The sequence below is a fragment of the Paralichthys olivaceus genome, chromosome 3, assembly GCF_024713975.1.
Source record: "Paralichthys olivaceus isolate ysfri-2021 chromosome 3, ASM2471397v2, whole genome shotgun sequence".
Classification (NCBI taxonomy): domain Eukaryota; kingdom Metazoa; phylum Chordata; class Actinopteri; order Pleuronectiformes; family Paralichthyidae; genus Paralichthys; species Paralichthys olivaceus.
The window spans coordinates 7,954,960-7,973,039 of NC_091095.1; the positions used below are offsets into that span (position 1 = coordinate 7,954,960).

The 18,080-nt window shown below is 37.2% G+C and overlaps 1 protein-coding gene across 4 annotated transcripts; it reads right to left on the reverse strand.

The window, feature by feature from the left end:
* Nucleotides 1-329: 329 nt before the first annotated feature.
* LOC109636617 (phosphatidylinositol 3-kinase regulatory subunit gamma-like) lies at nt 330-17,522 on the reverse strand. Of its 4 annotated transcripts, none has more exons than XM_069521787.1 (12): nt 16,927-17,522; nt 13,928-14,639; nt 11,563-11,703; nt 10,941-11,046; nt 10,679-10,777; nt 8,835-9,015; nt 8,430-8,552; nt 8,142-8,284; nt 7,554-7,730; nt 7,318-7,389; nt 6,332-6,493; nt 330-6,087 (listed from the first exon to the last, which is right to left on the reverse strand). In XM_069521787.1, the coding sequence occupies exons 2-12, from the start codon at nt 14,199-14,201 to the stop codon at nt 5,898-5,900; spliced, it is 1,668 nt and encodes a 555-aa protein (XP_069377888.1). In that variant the 5' UTR covers nt 14,202-14,639; nt 16,927-17,522; the 3' UTR covers nt 330-5,897. The 4 variants fall into 4 exon arrangements, with proteins under 4 accessions (XP_069377888.1, XP_069377889.1, XP_019953963.1 ...); XM_069521788.1 differs by having other exon boundaries at nt 8,142-8,275; nt 8,430-8,555; XM_020098404.2 differs by having other exon boundaries at nt 8,430-8,555; nt 16,927-17,521.
* Between the last annotated feature and the right edge of the window lie 558 nt (nt 17,523-18,080).

Genomic DNA, 18,080 nt, shown 5'->3' on the forward strand with positions numbered 1-18,080 from the left:
ATTAGATTCTAAAACTCTTAAAGGATTTCAGGATCCCTGCAGAAGCCCTGAATATTGCAAAGTTTTTTCATCTCAGTTTGTAGAAGTTGTCACCTATATTTATGAACACAATTCGTCACACACTTTTACATCTTTTATCTATAGGCTACAGCCATTATCTATCTAGTACATAGATAGATAATTACCATATTTCACAATTTCAGGACAGTTTATCAATTAGATATCATTCAATTAATTTAAATATATGATGGAAATAATAGTTAGTTACTTCCTTTATTAATAAATGGTATGAAGTGTTAAATCCTCAGATAACAAATGATACTCATCTCTTTAAACCATCATTTCAACTTTATTTGGGGATTTGAAAGTGCATACACGAACATAATGTCCTGAAGTAGGTAAAGTCAAGTTTTACACCAACAAAAAAAGTTTAATTTTTTTTTTCAGATTAGACTCCTTATTGAAATACAAGCTATTTTAATACCTGATAAAACACAAAAAATGAATTTTGTTGCATAATCATTACAGTAAATAAACATTTATAATCACATTATTTTCTCACTGCAACAAGCTTTTAACTAAGGGTAATGAGATGCTTTAAATCAGAAAGACCAATCCATACAGTCACATTGTAAAAGAATAAAAGTCAAAGTTACAGAAACATTTTTACAGATACTACGCTGAAATAGATGCATGACACAATTAGAGGTATTTCATCATATGCACAGCTCAACAATCCTTTCTTAACAAATCAAATCCCTGGATTTCAAACAATTATAAAAGTTGATAACTAATGTTTCACCCAGCTCAACGTGAAATGGTAAACTAACAGGTTATTATGGCTGTTCTGTTTGACAAATATTACGGCTAGACCCCACCATGTAATGGCACGGCAATGGAAGAAAGTTAATGGGGGTTGACAAGCCATTAAATGGTAGCTGAGCATTGTTTGATTGCAAACATTGGTTTCTAACCAACCTCCTTCTTCTTAAAGTGCTTTGGGTCTTTTTTCTTTACCATTACTGTGTCATGTAGCTTTTTGTGCATGTAAAAGGTCAGCTAAGTTATAAAGGCCAAAGTCTGCAGCAAAGGGAGTCCCTCTCTCCCACAAAAAACACTACCTCAAATGCCTTGTTTGCATTCCTGTCTTTTTTCTCTACATCACCAAGTAACATTTACCATGCCTGCTTACCAGCTAGTATGGTTCGAATGGGTACATCAGAACTGCTGTCATTGTGACCTCAGCTACTGCGGTGTAGTCTTATTTACGTAGACCCCACATGGCCAGTATGTAAATTATGAGCACCACCCATATGTAAACCTTTCCCAAAGTAACCATTCTTACACTTACAAAACCTAACCCTTATCATAGATCTCCAGCATATGAAGAAAACATACCACCTGCACCAACATAACCATACCTGTATAACAATCTGTTCACCATCTCAACCATCCAATCTCTGCAAAACGCTGTAAAATGATTGCATTCTAATTTCGAATGCACTCATATCTCCTATTTGGTGTACAAATCGTTTTGAACATTCAGTTCAAGTGTGTCCTTTAGTTAATCTTGCAATATCTGTGCCAGGCAGTTACAGGAAGATTAAGGTTTGCCAAGTAAAACCACTTTTTTAAGGTTTTGAAAAGATGATGTCATAACAACCTCTCCCTTACCCTTTGCCTCTCTATCTGGATAACATACTACTTTCCTCATTGTCACATTGTTGCTAACTGTTGCCAACTGTGTCCTGCAGAATCGTCCAACATGGACATAATTTCTACAGAGGAACTTTGTAAAAACACATTCCTCTTTGATTTCAAAGTAGCAACAACATATTCTTCTTATTTAACACATCACTCTGTCATTCCATCTCCCAACATCATTGACTTCAACCATCTCGAGTAGATGGTTTCATTAACAACCTCCTTCTCAAAGTCACCCCACCGGGCCTTAATTGACTTATAATGCCAAACAAAGGCTGATAGCGACCATATAATTGAAATGACTAATCTTCCATCTTTACTGGAATAGAAGGTACACATCTATATAATCTGCCTTAAAATACTAGATTATGAAGAATTGCTTTAGACAAGAACTTCTTTACATGATCTCTTAAAAGTAAGAGAACATCTCAAAATTCCAAACCATTTCTTGCCAAAACTCACCATCCAGTATTTGAAAAACGTAAAGCTGAAAGTACATTATGACACACATTGTATGATATGAGACACCAATTATTTTTCAATGAAACAGTAATATTTGTAAATGAATTGTTTTTGTCTAGTTTGTTCAATGTTGTTTGCACAGTGATAACACATATAAATTACAAAAACTGAAAATTACAAAAGAAAAAGACCAGATTGTGCACTAACAATTAAAATTTACAAAGATGTAATGACTTTATGGAACTACGAAGACTTCATCTCATTACAGATGCTACAGAGAAAAAAATGACTTGAAAACTTGTATCAGTGCTTTATCAGTGCTACAACATTTCAATCTCATTAGCAACCTGTCCATATTTAGCACCACCACATGTCCACCTGCTTCAGTAGGAGGGTGGATGTACATGAAGACAGTCATACTGTATTATCTCCACTTCATAGGAGATACTAATGTGCAAATACAATGCTTCAAAATCTAAACTTCACAAAGCAGTGGTGTAATCTGTTTGTGCATCTCTACGTGTTCTCTGTATCCATTCTACAAAATTAACTGGGAAATGTGATGTTTGTTACTTTTTTTAAAATTCACAATATTAAATAAAGGTATGTTTCCAATGATGCACTTTATTTAACACACTATTAATTGTGCATTTTAGTAAACATCCTGTGAGACTAGAAAATCTGGCTAAAATACGAAAGCCCAACAGTGTGATGTCCTATGTTGCTAAAATTGACAGTATGCTAAGTAGACTACACCACTGCTACACAGTCTAAATATCTATTTGTTTTTGTCCATTAACACAGGGTCTTACAAAACCGAAGTCCAAACATTTCAAACTTAGATTCTAGCTTTAAAGAGTAACAACATCTAGGTTAAATGTCCTGTTTCCACTGCAATCTAGTGGTTGGGTCGCACTCCTGTACAATGTAAAACTCAATATTTTACTGTTGTGCAAAACTATATCACAAATTATTGTGGTCACAAACATAGCAGACAACACCCAATGGGACAGCTTTTCTATTTGCTTTGAAAATAAGACGTCACTGTACACTCTATGACTGACTTCTGATCTTAGGGAAATGCATTCAAAGAAAACTAGAGCAAAGACTGCCTTACACCAATCATGGAGACAAAGAAAAACTTCCCCAGAACATGGTAAAACCATCAAAAGAGGTCTTTTATAGCTGGTGATAAACTTGGTACCAGTACCAAATCAGAAACCTATTAATAATTAGTTATAGATTTAATATCTAGGTACCTATCTTGTACACAATGATAGCGTGCAGAATCAAACATTTACACATTTTCTACTGCCACAAACAAAGAATAGGACACATTTTTCCAACTCCATGACAATAAACAGTCAGAAATAATGGATAAGTTCAAGTGATCCTACGCAACACGCATCAAGCACATATTTAACTAAAGACCACTAAAGATATAAGTGCATCTAAAGTGCCCCAGTTAACAGGACAAAAACATGATACAGATAAATGAAATATCAAACCAATGTCAAAATGTAAAATCAATTTTCATGACTATAATGGGCAGCACAAAGTGACAATGCTAAATTAATCGACTACTCTATTTTCCCCTATAAAAATAGTTTAAATGATTGTAACCCACAAGCACCACTTCATCTCCACTCAAAAAGTGCACAATCAAGTCCCGGTTTCCTAACCAGGGCTGGAGGGATCTGGATAGTCTTGAAAGGTAAACGATTTTGCTTTCAAGTGATATTTATTATACTAGACATACGTTTCTATGTACCAACATTTATCAAACGAGTGAATTTCAATATCATAATTTTATCACATTTATTGTAATATACGCTATTTGGTCCACCATAGCTGGAATTATACCTTGTTCACTAATAGCTAACATGGCTGCATAATTCTGGTATACGTTTTAACTTTCGAGTCTTTAGTATTCCAGTTTGCACCTGTACACATAAGGTGATGTCTAAATTCAGACAATTATCCAAGGTCAAAGCCATGTGAAATTAGCTTTTGTTTGTATGATTATATAAAAAATCTTGCATGAATAAATCTAAACACCTTGTTTATAAGTCTATAACCACACAGATTCTGTATGATAATTATTTGCTAAATCTGTATCTACATTTACCTTTTAATTTAACTCTACTGTTAAAAGTCTTTTAAGCATTAGACCTTTTTCTGAGATATTTCCAGATTTTTTTAAGTATTTGTTATTTCCACTCATTAACTCATCTCACAGTATGTTGTTTGTACAAAGTAATGTGTGGCAGCCCACAGGGGAATAAGTTCTATTTGACAAATATAATTTTATATAAATATATAAACCTCCTCTAATATCACACTACTTAATGACACTGCAGTATTGTAACTTTGTATCCGAGACACAGCGTCAGTGTTTGTCTCAAACGTGTTGACAGTGATGATGGCTGAAATAGAAGCACTTAAAGGCACTTTTCGATAACTCCCTACTGAACTGGAAATGTATTAGTCTTGTACAGTGTATTATCACTTCACATCAGGCTCCAGACCAATTATCAAAGCTGTCAAACCCCTGACTCTGTAAAATACCTATACACATCTCACTTATATGCCTGTGCATTACGTCTGCTGCTTCACACTAAACACCCCCCATATATTAAAATACTTTTGAGTGTTAATGAGTGAGCTTTAAACAACACATAAAGTATGCAATTGATTGTCACATTTTTCTAATTGCCATTGATTGCCTAAGCTTCTGTCGAAAACCACAATGTGAAAACGGGAAAAAATGTGTCAAAGCCAGCAAGAATATAACTTTGATTATTCTCATTTCTGAAGTTAAAGCTATCAACCAGCAAACAATAAGTGGAATAATTGTTACAGTGGATTCTCACAAGTCTGCAGTTGTGGCGTCTGTGCCTGTGTTTAGACTGGTTGTCTTGTTTTAGATGTGAGTGCTGTATGTCGTTTCTGAATTACTTATGTGCTATTACTACACAGATTATATGGATGTAATTTACAATATATATGGATGAGTATTCGTGTGCGTTATTAGACAAAATATTTTAGAAATGTTTGAGGTGCAGTTTAAGGCAAGAGTGGCCAAATCTAAAGACGTCTGCATGAAACATAATGTTTATCTCATTTAATATATTTGATTACTTGTGCTTGCCTTTAAGGAAAAAAAAACGTTGTTGCGCTGAGATATTTTTTCTTGTATTAATACATAACTTCCATTAATATCTCATCCCAAATGTAATATACTGTTGATATTAAAAACGGCAAACCGAGTCATATCTTAGATTGTGCTTTTTAGTTTTGAATCAGTTTTTTTTTAAATTTTGGATCTCTTCATAAATTGCTACATTTATAAAATTGTTGCAAGTTAAATTCCTGTACAGGTTTGTGAAACTTGCTGACTCTACTACAACATTTCAATACTAAATTAATACTGCAGCAAAATATTCACTTCACGGTTATATACCGTAAATGTTTAGTATTTAATCCCAGTTCTGTATGCAAATGTAAAGTAAATTTTTTAACTTTAGGAATACGGTGCGTGTTGTTCAGTGATGTGTTTTGAAATATCCAGGATTATTATGTAACCAAATCTTAGCACTGAGACTGTGAAAATTCTGAGTTGGTGACAACACTAACCGGTAAAGAAGTCTTGTGGCAACAATGTCAATACAGGTGCATCTACTACATTGGAGCTTTGGGAAACCGCCATCCTGCTGGCATGCTGGTGTGTCTCAGCTGGGCTGCTGGCTGAGAGCGGGCCAGGCCAGGGTTACATTCAGCTGCTGGTTGTGTTGGATCAGGGATGTGTGTCGGTAGTGGAGGACCAGCTCTCTCAGAGATGAGTACAGGTTGTAGGGCTCAGCGAAGCCATAGCCTGTAGACGTCCTGTAGATCACACAGTGCTTCACCTCTCCGTCCACACTGTATGAAGATATTTAAGTATATTTGAGTAAATAAAACTCAGCCTTGTAATGTCCGGCTTCATTACATTAATATGTTTCATCAAGTGGTCAGTTGGGGATTAAGAACTGTAAAACAAAGTGGCTGGAAGTGTTGCTTGTTTTAGCCTGAGATGCTGGTGCTGCAGTGACATCTAGTGGCTGTGAATATTGTGTGTGTGCATAAGTTATAAATACCTACAATATGTAAATTTGAAGGTACTCACACAACAGAGCATGCAAAGGAGCCTCTCTGTGTCTGGCTGTCTCTGATAAGGAAGGTCCCATCCCTACTCCCCTTCAGCAGCTCCTCCGCTTCCTTTCGTCTCATACCACCAACATACCAGCTCCTTTCCTCCTGATGTGCATCATCTGCCAGGGTGTATAGGCTAAAGTACAATGGGGAGGAAGGAGGGCTAGATTAGTTTTAAAGAATAGAGTTCCCCCTCAAATAACAGCTGATCCTGTGTTCTTTGTGACTTTTACATGTATGTTAACTGAACATTCTGAATACAGTAATCTGGCACAGTGAGCTATATACAAGCACTGCAGCCAAATGTAGGTCATGAGAAAATTATGTAGCCAATGTTTCCATCTATCAAATTCAGAATAGAATTTATTGGCCTAGTATTGTACACACAAGGTATTTGACTCTGGTTTAGTATTGCCCTCAGTGTACTTACACACATACACATAAAGCTAGGGATGAGAAAAACAAAAACTGAAAAATATGTTAGATTAATGACTAATAAATACTAGATAACTTTGCTTCTGTGGGATGGACAGATATGCACATTGTATGCTATACATATCCACATATATAATATTATTTACAGCATGCAGGATTTACATTGACAATTATGTACAGTAAGCAAGGTTTGTTTTATGAAGAAACTGTTTTTGTGTCTGGTTGTGCTGGCATACAGTGTTCTGTAGCGAGAGGGTGGATCAGGTTGTGTCCACACTTTGATGGATCTGCAGTGATGTTTTTCTGACTCTCGACTCAGTCATGTAATGTTAAGATAATAGAACATTTGGCTGCCATACTTCCCGTTTGCATATGTGCTAGTGCATGAAGCCAAAAGACACAGTAGAGTTATTTTTCAGGCTTTAGTGAGAGATAAAATACAAACGATAAAATAGCAAGAGATTCCTGTACATTCTGTTGCAGTGACAAAACTCTGAAATAAGTTTCACAAATGATGGTACTCACTCTTCTTCTTCATTCCTGATACCCAACCATTCATTGATCTGGCTTTGCCTAGTGCCGTGCTGGGTGAGCCACCTAAAACATAGACCCATCAGTTAGTAGACAGCAATATTTGGATGTTATCTGTGTATCGGTATGTAACCGTTAATCTCATGTCCACTTGTTAGCTTAAAAGTACAAGAGACCTTTTTCCACTAATCAGTCATCTAGAATGTAAGGTCATACATTTTTAAACTTACAGGAGATATTGATCTCTGATTTTCCTGAGCTGTACAAGGTCAGGCTTCAGACTGTTTATTTTCCTGTCGACCTCCATGTGAGCCAGTGCCTTTTTTCTCAGCTCGTCCTCCAATTTTTTCTTGCTGTTGTGAATCTCCTCTACCCTTGACTGCAGCTCTTCAGAGTTGTTTTGAATCCTGGGAGTAAAAGAAGGAACAACTTGGGTAACAGAGTCTGTTCGTTTGCTGTGTTCATGCTGAAGGGGCATGGCTGGCAAAGAATATTTTCATGCCTCTGGTCTGGTAACTGGAAGCTTTATGTTTTTAGGTTGTCCATCCCACTCTAGGTCAAAGGTCTATGTCACTGGGACCTCACAAAATACGTTTTTTTCTTGTGTATTTGTACACCAATTGTGGCAACATATACTTCAAGTCTTTATTACATTTATTATGATTCTGGACAGATATGGATGTAGGCAGAGGCATACAATGATGAGGCTATTTCTAGTTAATTTAATATCGGCTTCAAATTTATTAAAAGTAGTAATTTGAAATATATAAGAATTGATTAAAAGTGTCTGAAAAGCATATTGATATTTAAAGGCATACTTGTCAGTGTCTGTGCTGCTGTGTAACGTGAGGAACATGTTGATGTATTCCTTGCTGTAGCGTTCTTGAGTTTCACACTCCTCCTCAAAGATCCGAATGATTTCACTGAAAGCCTCGATGGCTGTCCGCTTGCTCTGCAGGTCCTCGGATGACAAAGAAACAAATCTGTAATATTATATATATGTGCAGAGCCTTTGCAATCAAAGTCATATTGCTCTTACCTAATAACATCACACATTTACATATTTACAGTTAAAATAAGCCTCAGTGATTAGGCTGTAGTTTTACCTGGGAGGTTTGGTTAAACTCCTCAAACAGATGGTCATACTCTTTGCTTTTTTCTTTGTATCGATCCTGAAATATCCTCAGCTGTTCTCCAACTGCATCAATGTCAACTTCCATCCCAACCTGCTGCTGTACAGACAAAAAATTTAAGACAAAATCCAGTTTAAAGATCTGGTCTTATCTAAGCTAACATTAAACAAGGTTCTGGACTCTGACTTTGTTATTTTTACATTTGCTAAAATTTAAGATGGTTAAAAGCATCCGTGAAATGAACCTGAAATTTGCTTTCTTGTTCATTATTCTTGTCACTAGTCTTGTTACTCCTTGACTGACTGGTCCCCACATGAAAAATATTAATTTGTAAGATATGAGAGCACTCTTTCCTAAATGGAGCCCTCATAAACCCACCTGTTGGTATCTGGATATGGGGTAGAGTAGCCGTATGTCCAGTTTGGAATTGTACTGTGCTAGTGATTTGTTCTGGTAATACTGGATCAGGTGCACCACAGAGGAGAAGGCCAGTGGCTCAGAGAAGCCATATTTGCCCCCATTATGGAAAATCTTTATCAGTCTGTTGGAACCATCTTTTCTGTTAAAGAGAAAAATACCAACCAAAAAAACTGAAACCATGCAGAACAAGAACATACATTGCATACTTGTCTATTAAACTGTGATTTATTTGCAATAAGGAATGTACAGAAAATATAATGGTTTTCTCTCCCTGATTCTGATGGTACATAATCTTGTTTTTTTAACGTTTTAATCATTAAACATTGTGGCTAGTGAATTTCAAAGTGGTCTATAACTTTAACTAGTGTCTAGTAACTATCAACGGGTATGATTTAATAATTTCAGGGGGTTGGAACAAAAGTCCAGTAGTGCTTATGACAAATGGGTGTGGGATATATTTAGTCTGTCGGCAGAAAAAGTCAGCATCATATCTACTGGGTGAAAATACATAAATGTAAATAAAATACTTTTATTACAGGGTTTAACTTTTCATAGGTATACTGTTTCTTCCACCTAACCACAGTTCTGTACAGAACTATACCATGCCATATCATCCAACCAAAACTGTCAACTCTGTCCACATCAACTTTTCATCTACATGAGCTGCGAAGTAAAAGTAGTTAGTCAGCAGCTTTAGTCCTCAGTTACAGTCAACACTGGATCAGTTCATCCACAGAACTGTTAGTGAGAGTTGGAACTACTAAAACAATGTACTCCTGCTTGCAGATGGGATGAATATACACTTGAAGGCTAATAGGAGCTTTGGGTCATAGAAGCTAGAACTAAGTGTTTTGTGAGAGAGAAACCGTACAGACAGCATTGAATAAAGTTGGACTGTGTATTTTCCTTCAGACAGACGAAAGACGGATGACTGGAAAAACTTGACTGGGTAGACGGTGTTATGTTGCTTACCACTGGAGTCTGCGCCAAATTCTAATCAACAAAGCTTTATATCTGAAATCTCAGGACATGTCTTCATTTAGCTAAAATTAGACAGAAATCAGGAAATGTATTAAGTTACACTTTAAAGCCAGTATAACTAAATTTAAATTTTGAAACCAGAAAACTAAAATTATACTTTGAAACCAGGAAACTAATGTGAGACTTTGAAACCAGGAAATAACAGACATCGTTGTAGCTATTTTATGTCTTTAACCCTTTTCATTAGTTAGTATTTTGATTGGTTTGTCTGCAGGATTATGCAAACACTACTGTACACAATGCAAATAAACTTGGAGGATTGATAGGACATGAGTCAAAAAACAACACATTGCATTTTGGGTCAGATCTGGGAATTGTATTTTAACATTGCAAGATAGGACATTTTCAACCTTTTCACCAATGTATTTTGATATAAAAAATCAGGCAGTTTGTGCAATTCGGTTCAACTTGTTTGAATTTAAGGGGACTGTTGGGTTTTGGCAGAGGTATGCCATCAACTAACTGCTTCATGCCACCCTTAACTAGTACTAATGTAATCATCCTAATGTAGGAATGTGAGGAATCTCAGGATGCAACAGTCCATATTTTATTGCTTGATTGTGGAAAAAACCCACTGTAGCAGCAACCAGCCTGGACAAAAAGAAGTTTAGCAGCAAATCAACCATGAACCTGGTCGTGAGGCGTCAGCGGCAAAGCCTGAGATCAATGAAACAAGAGGCACTGACAAAGAGGAAGTGAAGGGGCTGGCCATAAAAATGACTATATATACTATAATGACAATAAGATTCAAAAGTATTTACCTTAGTGTGAGAGTATATTCCCCCTTAACACGACTGGAAGCATCTCGTACCAGGAAAGTGCCCTCGGGAGTGTTTCTCATCATCTCATTAACTTCCTCTCTAGACAATATACAAACAAATTGGAAAGTTTCAAACAGTTCATGTTCGAGGTTAAAGAAAGGAACAAAAGCTTTAAAAACTCATATTTAAAAATTGTGAAGCAAAATGAGTTTAGCAGGGAATACATCAAATCATCAGCACACCATATAAAACATGCAAATACCTTGAGATGTTGCCCCAGTACCAGTCTGCATGGGACAGCTGGTTGTCATCGAAACTGCAGTTGCATGCTGCCATCGCTTTGGTTATGTTGTTCTTGGGTTGAAGTTCTGATCACGGAGGACATAAAAAAAAATTTTGGGTCACAGAAACAGATGAACAAAACAGAAGAGTCATATTTTTAATCACTATAGGGTTACCTTGTGCTCATTATTAATTAATGTAATTTAACAATGTACTGTTGTGCAAAATCCACATTGCCTTTTTTTCAACAGAGCAGGATTGTCCATCTTAAGCTACATCTCCTTTTGTCCCCTTTTCACACATGTTAAAACAATGTTTTTGTTGATCAGCAGACATCAACTGGAAGGATTTAAAGCACTTTCTGGATATTGGGTAATATCGCCCCAAGCAGATAACCTTCAAGGCTAAAGTTCAGATTTTAAAATTACAAAATAGGAGAAGCAGTAAATAGATAAAAAATATGAAGGATGCTAAAATAAGAGTCAACACTTAAGAGCATACATTATAAACATTTTCTTATTTAGGAAAAAACGTGTTTGAATATGTTACAAAAGACTTGCTACAGTTTTAAGCTAAGCACAGTAAGTGATGTTTGAGCATACCTCCTTCCTTGACTAAGTTGTTTTTCAGGGCAGGATACACATCATCATGGTCAACGAGTGAAGAAAGATCCTGCAGAGAGGTTGTCAGGGCATGAGACTGAGCTTTGCTGTCATTTTGACTGAGCTCTGGCTCCAAAAACTCTGAAACATCAAGCATACAACGAGAATACAAGTGAGTCCTGGAGTCAGTTCAGGCCAGTCTGCATGTGGCTATCTGCACTTTGTGGCTGTCTGTTCAGCACACACTGCTGGCCCACTGACAAGGCCTCAAGAGGGAGATACCGTTGTGTTGCTCAGCCTTGCACCATGTTGGGAGACTCTGTCCAGACTAGTCTGCTGACAGGTGACACTGTCTGACTGCCTAAAATACCAGAACTGGCACTCCTCAACACTCGGGCACAGTCAGCTGGACTCATTGCTGCTTAGTGCCCGACCTCGCCTTGCCTCGCCTTGCTTAACAAACAACAGCTGTCTGCAGAGAGATGCCATGTCGGTCTGAAGGACTGGAGCTGATAGGGCACCATTTCTGTTTGTGTTTATTGTCCATATGTGAGTCAATGTGGAATTAGGGAAGCTTGGAAAGGTGATAACCTGCCAGTCAAGCATTTTCTGAGAGCATTGCATTTATGTGTGAAATGTTTGTATTTACCAGTATGTGTCTTTGCACACGAGCGCTGGTGTACATGTGTATCAAGAGGCATGCTGTTGTCATTTAATGTAAGTCATCCCTTCTTGTTATGGCATGCCTGGAGATCCATTCAATTGCTGCTGGGTACGCAGTTTTATGTTGGAGGAATCATATGCATGCTGTCATAAAATTAGAAAGGGTTGACACTCATTAACCTCAGCCCTTCAAACGGTCAAATCTCATCTGGTATAGACTCTGAGAGAAGCTGTACACATTCAGCCAAAGACTACAGGAAATAATACCTCATATTTGCTGATTTGGTTGAAAAATATATAAAAAAGGGAAGTTATTCATACTACGATCTGGGTTTTAAGTTCGGACTTTGTATTGATTAGATATTTCTGACTGCAAAGGTTTTGTTATTTTTATACAGTCCTGTCAAAGCATTTAAATCACAAGTTCAATTCCTAAGTATTTGTTGTAAAGACAAAGACATTTGGGTGTAAGGTCAAAGATAAGATATATTTCAAATTCTATTCAAATTAGTTAAACTATTGGAACATATGTTTCTTGTTGCCTAGGGTTCGCCCATTCGACTGTTGAAAGAATGAATATCTCTGTTATTAAAAAGGATAAACCAACATGAGGACCATAGAAATGGAAAAAATTAGCAATTTTGAAGCAAAGAAAAGAGGGAAAATCAATCAGACATTGGGCATAGCAAATTCAACAATTTTGGAATGCTCTGAAAAAGAAAGAACTACTGTTCAAACTGAGCCACAGACCTCACACAGGTCAGCCAAGGACAACAACAGCAGTTGATGACAGAAACATTGTGAGAGCTGTGAAGAAAACCCCCAAAGCAAAAGTCATTACCAGCCATCTCAATTGAGCAGGGTTGAAGGATTTACCTCCCATACATTGAGACCAGAAATATAGATGCCATGCAAAAAAAAGATGCAAACAACTTGTCAGCAATAAGAATCAGAGTGTCAGATTTGAAAAAAAGATCATCTGCAAGTTTTATGGACTGATGAAACCTATTCCAACAAGAGTCAAGCAAGACAGGATCTGCTCATGGTCCAAAACACACAAGCTCCTCTATGACGCACGGTGGAGCTGCTGTCATGGCTGTTCAGGGACAGGCTCACTTATATTTATTGATGGTGTAACCTGTGTTCTGATTCTGATAGTAGCAACATAATGTCAACAGAAACATGTTGCCTGCCTACTTACGGAGAAATCAAGATCCAGACTTATTAAGAGGAACCAAAACACACAGCTAACACGACAAGAACGAGAAAGGTTCAGACTGATGACTTTGTAATGTTAGTGGGTGTACATATTGCAAGCAAGGGTTATATAACACAGTATGAATCAATGGTATTATACTCTTATAATCGGTCCCTTTACTCTTGCTCATCAGAAATGGGGTGTTCTGATACAAAAGGTTCTTTGTCCTAAGTTGTCAAATATAGAAATAGGAAATCAAATGTGACATTTTGAATTCTTGTTTGTTCATATTCATCTTTTGATCTTAAACTCAAATCTTCTCAGTGTACAAAAATGCTAATTTATTAGCAATTTATTTTGTGCATACAGACAAGAAATTTGAAAATCTGCTTTCTTGCACAAAGCAACATATAGGAAAGCCAAAACCCTTTTACAGTTATTGTTGTTTTAAAATTGTATCTCTATAAATGCTTCAAATGCTTGATAAAGCACATTTAATGTTACCTTGATCTGCTGGTGAATAATCAGGCCTAGTAGCCATGGATATGTCTGTTGGCTGCTGGGAGTGGTTAAGGGGTGATGACATCATTGCAGGAAATACAGATGGGCGCTGAGGATTATCTCCCATATGGATGTTGCTCTCCTTGAAGTTCACAGTCTTGTCCCCGAGGTGGAGGGATGCTAGCGATGGTATTAGGAATTCAGCTGATGGGAGCTTGTTGTCCTCTGTGCATTCTTTGCTGTGTACCGGTCTGAGCTTGAAATCCTCTTCTGCCATTTGTACAAAACAGACTGAATAGTCCAGCTGGGTTTTATTGGGATGGTGAAGCAGCAGGAGGCAAAATGCTGCAATGCTGTTGATCACATACTATCAGCTAACAGTTACATTCATGGCGTAGGATAAAGAAGATGACGGTGCAGAATTCATGGCTGCCCTTTGTTGTGGTGGTAAAGCATGTTCCTCAGCCTAAACTCCTGGTTTAACCACATCACACAACAGAGTGATGACATTGCCAGTAGATGTTTTATTTTCCTTAATATTGTGAGGGAGTTTTCTGTATTCAAGCACCTCTTCCCTTCAAAGTCAGGTACTTTTACAGGTTCATGCCTTGGAGCTGATACTAGTTATTGAGCTGTAAACCTTCAACAGAGTGATGGACTGAAGCGGGACTCATTCCTCATTAAGGACTCAAGCATCACCTCAATGTCAGAGGACCTGAAACAGAAAAGGCACACACCTATCAACATAGTGGAATGTGAAGATTATTGAATCCATCTCCTGCAGGTTGCAGGGTCTTAAAAATGTGCTTTTAGTATTGACCATAAGCTGTATTATTTAATAAGCCCTATCAACCCTGAAACTACTGATGTATGTTGGAGTTATAATTAATTAGAACCCCTTGTTTATTACCATTCCATGCTTAACTTTGTGCCCAGTGAAATAAGGATGAAATAAACCTTTAACATTGTCAATATAAGCAAATGTTGAGTTTTTGAGGTAATAAGTTACACAACTACATTGCTGCACCGTTATGTAATTGATCACAAAAAATCATGTGTAAAACAAAAGCTAATTTTGTAAATGTTAAATTACAATTTTCTTGCTTTGATCAATCTAAAAACCTGTGATACTGAGTATATATGATATGATAAATGTCTCAACAGATAATGAAGGTTGATAACTCAACATACTGGTATTCTTTTTAAATGCTCAATCAATGGTATATTTTTCTAAGTGAGATAAGTAGAGTATTGTCATTATCATTGTGATTAACTAAGCATCTTTTTCAGTTATCGATACAGCTGGTGAGAAACTCCTAGAAATCTTTGAAACATCTTCAGACTAAGGTGCATTCTGGTCCTAGTAATAAAACATCTGCTATTTTCAATAGACACAATGTGTTTTACCAGGATAACTGCAATAAATTTAAGCAGATTATTGGTGACAATGAAAATCATGTTAAGCACTCTGAACAGTGCATATCCTGGGATCAATGACATTGACACAAAGATGATATGCTCTTATAAATGTTGTTTTTTAAGAACATGACGCTTCAAGGTTTTCCTCTCCCAAAACGTATTGATTTTTACACCTTGAATGTCGCCCTTGAAAGTAAAAGGTAAAAATGGATGTAATATTCAAGAGCGTATATAATAGCTTTGGGATTTCATAGGACTTTTGCTTTTTGGGAAGTCAGGATCAGCAATTTTTTTACAAAATTACTGTACCGCGTTATATCACGTAACTTATGACATGGTTAATAATTCAAGAGGACTGCAGTTAAATCCTCTCCCTAGCATCTGGGATTAGTCAGCGGTTTATTATCCTTCTATACTCTTTGTAATGTGACATCCCATTGAAGGGATGTGAGGTGCTCTGTGAGTGGAAAATGACTTAGATTATAATTTAGATTATTTTTGATCATAGATCAGTTTTGTTGTTTTTGTAAATGTGATTCCCTCTAATCCTGTTGCCATTGATAGGCTTTAACAGAAAATAGAGAAATCTTAATTGCTGTAACTGTAAAGCAAAAAAAAAAAAAAATCTGACCACAGTTTCAATCTGGGTTATTAATATTATTGAATAGATTTTTAGGCACTGACTGATTCAAAGAGCTTTAAAATGTTTTACAGATTGACAATTACAATTAATTTAATCATAATGGATGTTATTCTGCACAAAATGTATATTTCGGTCCGTTTTAGCATATCGTTGCATCTAAATATATTGAGCGACACAACATTATCGATCAAAAGTCAAAGCGCTGGAAATGGCGTCTGCATTAAAGTACTTAGGCAGCCATGAAGTGGTTGTGGCTCGATGTTCACGGTACATTGTGTCCAGTTCTTGTTGAAACGTGTAAACATGTTCTCAAACAAAGTCTTGCGATTTTGATTAAGCCAGATTTTTATGTTTTAATACTTGTGGTTTAGGAAAGAAAATTGCACTGCGCATCCATTTGGGACGACACATAGTTTAGTTTTGACAACATTAATACGATTCTTGGGTATCGATAGATGCTTTATAGATGCCTTATCAAAACAAAGTCAATGACTTTTACTCTGCACACTGTATTATTGGATTGGAGGATCCATTAGCAATGGTTGGAGTTGGTTGGAGACCTAAAAATCTCTTTTCGTATGTTGCTCTACTGAAAATGTCACACATTTTTGGTGTCAGGTATTTCAAAATGTCAATCCGCCATCTAACAGATAATGCAGAAGGTATTAATAGTGCTGACGATGACCGTCCTTGGAGCATGTTTTTGTTGAATATTTAGTCTTAGTGCGTTTTTGATCTGCGTTGCATTGCAAAAACGAGACAGCTGACCTACGCCATATTTCCCCACCACCTTCAAGCTTTCCATCGTCCTATGCCTAAGCTTGAAATGACGAAGCGGCTGCACAGAACTTTCAACGTAAACTTCTGGTGGAGATAACATCCAGGCAGCTTTAAGGAAATTGAACATCACAAAACTCAGTACAGGACAATACGCACCTACCTGGGGTAAAACAGAAGGGACCAAGCGGCAGGATAAGCCAACGTTCCATCGACATGCACGCAGCGGCGAAGAGATGTGGCTGGACGCACACGTGGCTCAGATCAAACCAACCAACGGCCTCGGTCCTCACGCCATCCTATGTCGCCCCCACCCCCCCCACTCCTCCTATCCCTTGCCACCTCTCCTCCCATGTCCTCCATCTTTTAAAGATCCTCTCCACTTGGTTGTTGTCCATCTCCTCTGAGTGGCACCTTTTCCCACGATGCCATTTCTCTGGGTATTCCCCCTCGTCTTCAGCAATACGTCATGACATGTCTTCGTGAAAGTCAAGCCTTTTCCAAGATATTCTCCACTTTGTCTCTACTTTTACCTGATCTTGCAAATGAAAAAAATTCCACTCATCTTTCAGGTACTTTATAAAAACCTATAAAAAACCTATACTAACCTGAAAATCTATAAATAACCTCTGTAAGATTTAGAGCTTATGCAGGCAAAAGAAAAGCCAAAGTTAAAGCTCTACTCTTCACACTATTTCTCTTTTTCACAGTTTGAGAGCACAGTGTGGATGCACACTGGGGGGACACAAGACTGAAAATGAGTCTGTGGGAAAAAAACTCCTATATAAATAAATAATGGAAGGATGCCACTGTTGCTATACAGAGCGAGGGGCTTAGTGATTTCCTGAAATCCTATTGGCCGGTCTGTTGCCATGTGCTCAGGAGTCAGCAGAGATGCTACTAACAAATCAAGGAAATGTTCTAATATTAGACTGTATGTATCCAGGCAGCGGGAGCCCCTGACCTCTCAACTCCGCCAGCGTTGCGTTCCACTTCACAGATCAGCATAATGAAAGAAGTGGTGTGGAAGTAACTGGTTAAAAAAATCTAGACCAAACAGCAGATACGGCCCCCCACCACCCCTCATGATATCCCAGCCAGTGCAGTTAAAATACATACAGAGCAAGACATACTCATTATTTGTCATCATTCATACATGTTATGATTTTATTATAATTTAGTTTCCCTGGAAAAAATCTAGAAGGAGCAGTTAATGAAACATTTTTGTAATTTTGGTGATATTTAATAAATAAAAAACAGCCTATTTCTAGCAGTCTCATACTGAGAGCATGTGCTGTAATGAAGGTCTATGTATTA